The 11,079-nt window shown below is 30.1% G+C and overlaps 1 protein-coding gene across 1 annotated transcript; it reads right to left on the bottom strand.

Moving 5' to 3' along the window:
- LOC148277699 (uncharacterized) lies at positions 1 to 1,791 on the bottom strand. The gene is made up of 4 exons (XM_088232524.1): positions 1,735 to 1,791; positions 994 to 1,220; positions 635 to 911; positions 1 to 533 (listed from the first exon to the last, which is right to left on the bottom strand). The coding sequence occupies exons 1-4, from the start codon at positions 1,787 to 1,789 to the stop codon at positions 145 to 147; spliced, it is 948 nt and encodes a 315-aa protein (XP_088088650.1). The 5' UTR covers positions 1,790 to 1,791; the 3' UTR covers positions 1 to 144.
- Between the last annotated feature and the right edge of the window lie 9,288 nt (positions 1,792 to 11,079).

An 11,079-nucleotide genomic window follows, 5' to 3' on the forward strand; every position in this document is an offset into this window, starting at 1 on the left:
TAAGGTTTCTATTATGAATATAAAACTCATCAAAATGCAATAAAAAAAATTAATTCATAAAATAAGAAACACATAAATAATGCTGACGGGATTTTTTCGCTTTTAATACGATTTATGACACACCAAGAAAGAATTTATCGAGAATCACCAATTATGAATAAACTTCTTCACACCATTGGCAATGTTCATCTCAGCATATAAACTATACAAAAACAGCCTGGTTAATCCGTTGATTGGTTTGATACTGTCCGTCTTCTGGTCGCATTTGATTTCCCAAGGAGTCTCTACAAAGTACATGCGCATAGCAATACGTCCATGGTCTTTAGTCCAGTTCTTGAGGCAGTCAGGTGCGTTGGGGAATACCAGTTTGGTGCTTGCTCTACAGGTTCTATCGTACCAATTTCTTTGTACTTTCTTGGTCCTTCCGAACGCCTGGTGACCGACTCCAATAATGTTCCCCTTTTTGACCAACAAGAACCAAGGCTGTAAGTCTGAGCATGAAGTTGACACCGGAATTTTTAAGTAGTGTGTGCCTGGAAACGAAAACAGAACCCATAATTTATGGACAAACCATGATTATCCTTCGGTTAATATTTCATTTAGGATTAATGCAACGATAAATGCATAGACTTACCGATATTGTTGATACAGTTCTGTTTCGTGTATAATGTGGTAGTCTGAATCAGAAGCTCTTCAGTGGGAACGCCAGTATATGTAATCCCCTCCTTGAACCACAATCCTGTTCCAAGGTTGACCATAGCAAGCCTTCCTCCTAATCCAAGTACCAAGGGACTAACTACCAACATCGTACTTGTATAGTAATTGTAACCATTAATGAGTTTTTTCTCATAAAATGGACTAAGTGAATAATTGTAGGGGATGCCTTTGTCTTTAAAGTCACTTGGTGGAAGCTGCAAGAGAAATACACATGAAGTTGTGTTTCTAAAAAAAAACTGTTTTTGTTTGTGGGTGTAAACTAATTGAAACGCTTACCGCTACTTGCAAACCAGCAATGAACCCACGAGTATCATAGAGAGCACATAACCTCACGTCGATCTCGGAAAGGCAGACTGTTGTCATCCCGAAATCATGATTGCTCTCTGCAATCTTCCAACCAGAATCCAACATCTCGTCGATGGTATTATTTACCCTAAAGAAGGAGTCAATGCCTTGCAGTTTACCACTTTTGCCATACTTAATACGGAATTGAGTCCAGTCACCTGGAATGCAATGTTGCTTTAGAAAAAAACAATAACATTTTACAAGCATTGCCGAAATTTCAAATGTAATTCTTTTTTTTTTTCACCACAACAGGCCAGGAGGCCAGGCTTGAGAAAAATCACATTTTAATTTTTGTGTTCTCACCGGGAATCGAACCCGGAACCTTCCGTGCGTGAGTCAAGCGTCTTGACCATTATGTTTTTTGACCATTTAATTTTATGAGCATTGTCGACAAAATAATTAACCATTAGCTTTAACATGTAAGATTTGGTTAAATTATTTTTGAAGCTACAAAATGTGTAAGCAATGTAAATCTGAAAATCTAAGGTGAGCAAGCCTATAACAAGGTATATGTATATTTGTAATACTATATTAAATGATGATATTGTATGTTAAGAACACCACTTGAAGGATTTTGTGTTTTAAATTTATCGTTATACAACAAAGAAATGATTGTTTTATCTTCAAATTAGAGATGTTGTTAATATTTTTGACAATGTTTATTTTTCTCACCAGTGAGGGCGTTTGTGAGAGCCAAGGTGGCTGCCAATACGATGAGGTACTTCATGGTTGGTGAATGAAGGAACTGATGCTATGAGAAAATAGAAGTTCCCTTTTATATATTATATTATGAAGTTTTTTTGAATTACTTTTGACGTCATCATAAGGAAATCCTAATTTAAGAATCAATTTATTATTGACTTGATGAAAAAAGGTGAATTTAAATAAAAATATACTATTATGACTGAAAACAATGATTTACGATTTAAGTCAAAAAATATTACTTAAGGGGAACATTTTTTCATAAAATAAACAAACCGATTTTTTTTAAATTCCAAAGACTTGGATAAAATTCACTTCATTTTTTTTAATACTGGAATCTCAAGTCGTTCCTTTTTTGTCAGTTTTTGACATTTTAGTATTGAAAGGACGATTGACGATACTATCTGTGTATTACTGTTTTTTTATCTTGCATCGCACTGCATCAGAGAGAGAAAGAGAGAAAGATAGCTTTTGTTTACATACATGTGCATATGCCTATGAAATCAATTTATTTGTAAATCTGAAAAAAAAAACACATAAAAAATCTTTTGTAAAATGCACATATTTTCACACATCTGTATTTGAAAATAAAATAAAGTGCCAGCCGTATAGGTGTTTTAAGAATATTTAAATTCGTCTCCATCGAAATAAGCATCCTTATAAAAATACCATAAAATATGGAATAATAAAGAAATATATTATATAACATTAAATTTCAGACTTAGCTATATTTTCCTTGTCGCCAACTCATTTCCATTCATAATTTTTGCAAATATATAACTTGTTTTTTTTACTATGGGTGTTATACTATTTACGTAGATTATATATTTTTTAAGAATAAATACGTTTTATGTTTACGTTATAAGTGTGCATTTATGTCGCGGTACTGAATATTTTTTTTAGAAATTAGTTCTGAACAGTCGCGCGTCGCACGTATAGGTTTGACGTCAAATAACTTCAAAATGGAAAAGATCTCTTGATTTCAAACTAAAAAGTCTATATATTAATATTTTCCTACCAATGACGTGCCCTGTAAAAGTCTTGATATGCACATTCCCTCTTTTCAAAGGTGTTTTCCATTTTTGTTAAAATATCTTTTAATTTTGATAATAACCGTATACTCGTATAATGGTATTCTGAATCGACTCCATGTTTTTGGCAATAACTATTCCGACGTTGCTGATATTTTTACTTAAAGTATAGCTTATATAAATTAACTCTTTATAATCATTTCAAAGATGATGAACGGTAATTTACATTTTTTTAGATTATAGTGCTTTCTATGTTTACTTTTGTATAGGAACTATTGTGTAAAATATTTACGTGTATACTTATTTTTTAGATTACTTAAATTGTCTTTATAATAACCATTTTTTTAATTTTTTTTTTTTGAGACAAAGGAATTTTATTTTATTTAATATTCTTATATTTTGTACCGTTTAAAGAAAAATTTATATAAATTGTTTTCCTTTTAAAATTTTATCTGCACACATTGTTTAATTATTTTTTTATATCTAAATATGTTTTTCATTCAAAACTGCTGTGTTAAATATATAGTATTTATATAAACAATACTTTTATATTAAATTTTTAAGTTTTTCACATTATATTGATATGTATATATTATTTTCAATGTGTATTTATTTTTTTTATTTAAATTTCATTGATAAACCCTTACGGGTTACATACATACAAAATATTTTTACTTTTAAAATTCACATTCTACTGTTAATAATAATATTTTTAACATCTTTTGTAAAGGTTGTCTAAGTCTTTTGTTTAGTTTTGTCTGGTAGTTTATTGTATCATTTCAGTCCATGGTTTTTCCAGTCCATGGTCCACTTTTTTCCTGTATCACGTAAAATTACTCGAAAATCAAAAGTAATACACAAGTTTATCTGACATCTTAATCAAAGTAAATAATAAATAATAATCAGAAATTTTAGGCGGAAAACATGCGTTTAGTAATAACAAACAAAATTATTTTCAATGTATTATTATTGCGTTTCTTAAAACTATTTTTTATTATTAACTTTTTAAAATAATTCTTATATTGTTGAAATTCCATTTGCCAATGCGTTTTGAAGCTCCAAGACTTGTTTTTATCGAAATTTTAATTTTATAAATTAGTTTTTTATTTCGTTTTTAAAATATCACTTAAACTCTAAACTTTTTTGTCAAATAAAAAATTTGAAAATAAAAATGTAAAACGGGGCTAGATTTCTTATTGTCCATGCGCTCTGTAGCTGCAAGACGTTCTGTTATCAGGCTCATATATATAATAATAGTAATATATCATAATTGGGGACAAGGAACTAGAATCCCAACCGTCCATGCGCTCTGTAGTAGCAAGACGTGTTGGGATATTTATTTATTGTACAGCGCCCTTGAGATGATTTTCACAAAAATGGCGCTGTATAAATCATCCAAACATTATTATTATTATTATTTTTAGTCTCGATTGTCCTTTTCTCGTTTTAAAAGGTTGTATATACCTTATAGCAGTTTGCACTCACTTAAAAGATTACAGAATTTCTTGCCAATTAATGTTTAGCAAACATTAGTCCAGAGCTTACTTCTTCCACTCCTTGACTACGCGGATGTATGTTATCCAGATACTAACTCTGAATTGCTTGATAAGTTACAACGATGGCAGAATATTTGTATTCGTTTTATCTTTAATCTTCGCAAATTTGACCACATTACCGAGTATCGCACGCAACTATACTGGCTCAGTATCAGGCATAGAAGAAACATTCACATTATATCACTTCTTTACAATATTTTAAATAATCCCACTTCGCCTGTTTATCTGAGAGAGCTCATTCAACCTCTTTCACAACACGGACTATCTCTTCGTTCTAGTAACGAGAGAACCCGTTTGATACTCAGTTATCGCTCTAAATTTCTTGCCTCCTCTTTCACAGTAGTAGCCGCTCGATTGTGGAATAATCTACCCACTAATGTTAGATACGCCCCTTCTTTATTTACATTTAAGTCAAGATTAAAATGTCAATATCTAAATATTTAAATTGTTCCTTTATCCTTCTTCTTTCCTTCCCATCCACTCTCCTCTCTTCATGGTATAGTATTATTATTTTTAATTTTTCATATACATATATTTTTTAATCTTTGCTTTTAATTTTTGTATTAACTTGTATGATTCAATATGTCCATGCATTTGTAATTTTCTTAAACTGAACGGTTTGGGTTGGTAGGAAGAAATTGCCTTAATGCAATATGCCCGCCCTTATATGTATATTTATTGTATATGTATATAAAGTGTCAAATAAATAAATAAATAAATATATGATATTTTTCTGATATTCTCGTATTGTGTTCATGTTTACTACATTTTTTTTCGAGTTTTAATTCTTTGTCTACAATTAAATCAGTGGCAGTATCTTTTTAGGGTAAAAGGCACTGCGTGCCGTGTATATTAATAAATAAATAATATTAAACAAACTCCAAATATTGTTAACATTGTGTTTTTTTTTGCAAAGTTTTTATTAGAAATTATTGTGCCTTCATCGTAGGCCTAGCGATTAAGAGGATGTGCAATGTGAGTGTTCTTCATTCAAACGCCTTTTGCATTTTATCCCTAGATTATAGGTGCTTTAAATAGCGATGATTTTTTAAAACAATAGGTAAATAGATGGCATTAGCGTGTCCTTATAATTTTCTTGAATTTTTATAAACTGTATTTCATAAGAGCAAGGACCATACGAAAACCCTTATAAGCGTCCATTTTTATCTGTCGTCTACAGAGTACAATTTTGACGATTTTAGTACGGCATAATCAGTCCGACGTGGAGCTACAGTGAAACCTCTCATAACTAGCAAAATAGGTTGTGATTAAAATTTTCCCTAACGAGTGACATTTCGCATAACGAATGACTCAGAAAGGGTAAGCCCCGTCTTCCCGTCACTCACTAGTGAGCCGGAACTTCCGCGCCGGTGCGTCAGTCTCTGATTAGCACTCGTTCCACTTGCACGATAGTGTCAAATGTCATCACACATTTTTCCAAAATTGTGTTTAGACATTATTTGTATTATTTTTTGTGCGATGTTCAATTACCCTTGCAAAAATGTCCCCGACAGCTAAGAAAATAAAATAACAGTAGAAATGAAATGTTCAATCATTGAAAAGCGAGAACGTGGCTATGCATTCTACAAATTTATTCAATGAGAATGCTGTGTCACATTTTCACAAAATTTTGAAGCGTAGAACGAAACAAATGTCTTTTGACAGCTTTCTTGTTAAAATTAATAAGTTATTTATCATTAATTCATAAATTATAAACTAGTTATTTCATTTTCCTTTTTTTTGCAAAGCGTATTCCAAGTTGTTACGTTGATGACACCTTTTCTTTCACTAATTTTTCGATAGAACTCTGCGACAACGAATTGTCCGTTGTTTTGCGCCATTTAAATCTTATCTGGTTCATCATTCTTCTTACTATCGTCTCGGAACCATTAAATCCGGCGATTTCTTATAAAACGGGCAATAATCTTCCTACCTTAGTATTGGTAATATATTTTACTTCTGATGAGAATCATAAATACTCTTTATTACGCATTTTTCGAATGAATCTGGAGTATATGTACTCGACAGGTTCCTCTTCTTTTTTGGGGACGAGATAGCATTATCTTTGCCATGACATTTTGAAGTTGATAATAATAATCTCATATTTCTGGAGGAAACACCAGTAGTTGCCGAAACTTCATACACTGTATTTCTAAATTAAGAAAAATTTGGTTAAAATTCGTAGTTTTTCACGGATATTCGAATTCTTGTAATGTTAAGTTGCGTTATCAGACGTTTCAGACAGCGTTACAGGGTTGACATCAGCTAAGATGATGGACGCTGTAACGCTGTTCGAAACGTCGGCAAGAAGGAGTAATAATACACGGCACAATAACCCAGATAAACATGACAAGAATAAGTCTAGTTGTTTAAAAAATAAAGTAAGAAATTTGTGAATTAAAGTATGTTTACTGTTGATAATGACAGTTGATTACGGGCAATATGTTGGAGCCGCACTAAGCATCCATATAAAATTTGAGTTTTTATCGAGTAAAGGTCGATTCAAATTTTACTAGAAAATAACAATGTTAAACTTGAAATTGCATCTAAAACGACGTGTCCAAATTTCAAGCCGCTACGACTCGCTGTTTCGGAGATGTGACGGGCAAACAAACAAACTCAACACAGGACTTTGGTTCCATGGAATTTGGATTTATGTCTCAACAAATGTAACATAAGTATTTTGTGAATAAAATGAATAAACAAATAAAAAAATTATCTTTTAAAAATTATTATTTTCAGTTTTATAAAATAAATATAAGCGAATTATAGAAAAATAAATTGGAATAACCCTGCAATAATAAATACACAGGTACAAATTTAAAAGTATTTAAAATGCAAACTAATATCCATTTGGCAATTCTCGACCTGAGTACGGCCCATTTTTTGCTGCGAACTGTACTTAACTTAATACCCAATAGTCATAGAATGGTTTTTCTACGTTTGGGCTCCTCTATAGCTTGGCGCATTATTACTCTGAGGCTGCAATCAAATAACAATGCCCGGTTATTCAAAAATTTTGATGTCAGGGAAAATAATTGAAATTTACATTTGCTTTCTTTAAAATTATTTTTATTCCGAGAAAGTCATGTTAAGTTATACTTACACTCAGCAAAAATTAGCTTAGAGGAGTTAATGATCTATTTCGTGTATTTTGGCAGGGTTATTAGAAGGTAATTTTTACAGTAGGACATTATTTATTTATTTAAATATCAACGGTTCAAAGAACCTTTTATAATAAAAAGTTCTACATAAATAATCACGGCAGTGAACAATGCACTATGTTATATATAATATATATAGTTAAATAATTCAAACTAAACAACTTAGTGAAAGTAAAATATATATAAAAAAACATCTAAAAAGTAAAAAATAAACATAATATATCTTAGGTAGCAAATAAAAGATAACAATTGACGTAAGACAATCTTATGTTCTAAAAATAAATACAACAAAACAAAGCTAATAATCATTATTCATAAACATAAAGTGTCTAGTATTTAACTAGGTAATAATGAAAAAGGAAAAATAATGTTACTACAATACTTTATAAATAATAAGTTTTTTTGGAGCAATATGAAAACTTAAATAATCTAAATAAAACCTTTATTTTATCAGTTTGTTGGAAGATGTTATTTAACAATAAATCCATAAATGTGTGATTTATAAATATAAAGAAATAAACAAAAATACGTATCCAAGGAAATAAAACTAAATTTAATAATATATTTTAGATAAATTCATGACTTAAAAAAATAACGAGCGAGAATAAATTTTGATGCAATAACAGAGTTTGTTTTGAAAATATCAAATATTTGTTCGAACTTATTTTCATACCTATTTCCTGGATATAGGTGAATGCATTTCGAAGTTGGTACGAGAATTATTTCAATAAAATAATTCTTTACTTGTAGTGCACCTACCAGGTATTCGAATTTGAATTAGTTTAAGTAGAGCAGGGCTGTCAATTATTGATTTAAATATTTTAGATAAAAATGACAAATCAGCTATAACACTTCGGTCTGACAATTCCAATAATCTCATTTCACTTCTAAAAAAATCATAATTTAAAGGTTCAACGGGTATTTTTAATTTATAGTTTATAGAGCGCATGAATTTGTTTTGTACCCTTTCAATAACATGAGAATGAATTCCAAAATAGGGTGACCAAACCAAAGAATTGTATTTCAATAATGTGCAGTACAATTGCTTCACAATAAATACATTTTTTAAAATTTGATGCTACTCTCAAAACATATCCAAGCATCTTCATTCCATCATTAGCGATCTGATTAATATGAAAGGTAAACTGTAGTTTCTCATCAAGCAAAATACCCAGATCTTCTATTTGAGACCCTCATATGAAATCGATACTATTTGACAAATAAGTTAATTTAAGCGGGTTTTTACATCTACAAAAGTTTATACTTTGATATTTACCTATATTCAATTGAAGTTTGTTTAAACTACACCAATCGAACAATCTATTTATATTCTCCTGAAGAGTATAACACTCAATTTCATTTTTTATAATTATTTATATTTTTAAGTCGTCGGCATACAGTAGAATGTTAAAATATACAAAAAAATTATTGTGTCATTTACAAAAATTCTAAACGAAATCGGTCCTAAGCGGGATCCTTGAGGAACCCCACTAGTCGCAAAAAACAACTGTGACATAAAATCATTAACTTTCACTATCATTATATCTGCCAGTTAAATAACTTAGAAACTAATTCAGCATATTCCCTCTAACTCCTAACAAATCTAACTTTTTACCAAAATTTTATGACAAACCTTGTCAAAAGCTTTACTCAAATTAGTGTAAATAGAATCTACTTGACTTGTTTGATTTAAAACATTCATTGTGTCATTTTGGTAAATAATCAAATTTGTCAAAGTTGATTTGCCGAGAGTAAAACCATGTTGAACTAGTGATATTGCATCTCTTATTTGTGAAATTATTCTGTCAAGTACAAGGCTTTCGACTAAATTTAGATGCAAATAGTTCTATTATTATTTGTCATTTTCGTTACCCAATTTTTAATATAGGCGCCAAATAACTCATTTTCTATATATTCGGAAATAGGCATTTAGATAATGACAAATTAAATAAATATTTTAATGGAAAACTTAATTCATGTACACAATTATATAAAAAGTATTAGGTATTATATCCGAACCAGCTGTTTTACGTATACCTTATGATTTTAGTTCACAAATTATATTTGAAAAATAAATATTATAATTTTTTATGTCTAGACATTCTTCCAGTAAGAATAGTATGGTAAATTATTATCTGGAGCTTCGTCATAAACTTCACTAAAAAAGCTTGCAAACCTTAATATTATATAACTATTTACTATTTACATTATTACATAAATATAAAATTACGTGCCCTTCTTGAAATATAAATAATAAATTACGTGATGTTTTCAACTATGCTAAAGTTGCAAAAATTTTCGCTTTCATTTAAATTTTTGGAAATCGGTAGCTTCAGACAAAGTAGTGATATTTTTTGTAAAGTGGTATTTTTCTTGAAACGAACAGACGAACAATCACTTCTAGAATTAGAAACGTACTGACGAGAACAATCATTTCTTTTGAAAGGACGTTAGCCAATAAAACGACGTGATTTTACTAACACATTTAAATAACTGCATATTAAACAAATGATTTAAGTGTTTGGGTTGGAAAGGATAAGTGGCGGGCCCTCTACTAAACTTGAAACTCTCGAGTCTTTCGATAACTGAAAGTAAGGGGATTTTGGGCATCAAGGCACAAAATGTTACGAAGGTCATAGGCTACAAAGTGTCACAAAGTAAAGTTACAAAGTACAATTTTGTTCGGAATGTAAAAGTTTGGCGAAAGATGATCAAATTTTTAAATCCTTTTAAGAATGTCCTCCCTTACAAAAAACCTGACTTTAACAATATTTTTCTCACGATGATGCTGACGGTGGGAACAAAATTCGCAACATAACAATCATCAAAACTCATTTTGACACGAAAAAATGATATTGTGGTTTGATGTATTTTTTTACGCATTTCTTTCTGGGTAGTTCGCTTTTTGTGTTGCTATTTGCGTTAACACCAGTTTTACCATTAAGCCATTCAATTTTTTTCTACTTCCCCCATAAGTATTTTTTATCAATCTCAATCTTCTTCGCTGTACAAGTACATGTCTCGGACTTCGAAATATTTCTTATTACTATTTATAGGATACATTTCTTTAATTTCAATCGCATTGAGTTGTTCTCAATAATGTTTTTCTTCCATTGTACATATATTTGTGTGTCGGAACTTGGATTCGTTTTATTATTCGCAAATCTAGCAGGTAACTAATACAGATCAAATGTGCATATAAAAGCAATCCGTATATTAAGTATTTCTATGCCTTCAATTCCAAATGAGTATTCTCTAATTTTTCATTCAAAACCAACCAACTGGCGAACACAAAAAAAGTTGGGTAAATTTTTGGTGAACAATATAAAAATTGATAACTTTGATAAACGACTGTGAACACATAAAATATAATAGTATAGGTTTAAATGATGGTAAATTGGTAGGAATTATTTGATTCGGATTAAGGTTTCAATTATGAATATTAAACTCATCAAAATGCAGTAAAAAAAAAAATCTAATTTAAAAAAACACTTAAATAATGCTGACTGGATTTCTTCGCTTTAAACACGATTTATGACACACTAAGAAAGAATTTATCGTGAA

This window comes from Micrasema longulum, unplaced genomic scaffold (genome assembly GCF_059751315.1).
Source record: "Micrasema longulum isolate JH-2025_06_02 unplaced genomic scaffold, ASM5975131v1 h1tg000993l, whole genome shotgun sequence".
NCBI classification, from domain to species: Eukaryota; Metazoa; Arthropoda; class Insecta; order Trichoptera; family Brachycentridae; genus Micrasema; species Micrasema longulum.

Bases quoted from the DNA above. Each gene is read 5' to 3' on its own strand.
- LOC148277699 (XM_088232524.1), bottom strand. From the start codon at position 1,789: ATGAAGTACCTCATCGTATTGGCAGCCACCTTGGCTCTCACAAACGCC. The intron at 1,221-1,734 runs GTGAGAAAAATA...ATTGCATTCCAG, and splicing joins TCTCACAAACGCCCTCACTG to GTGACTGGACTCAATTCCGT. The intron at 534-634 runs GTAAGTCTATGC...TTTCGTTTCCAG, and splicing joins GAACTGTATCAACAATATCG to GCACACACTACTTAAAAATT.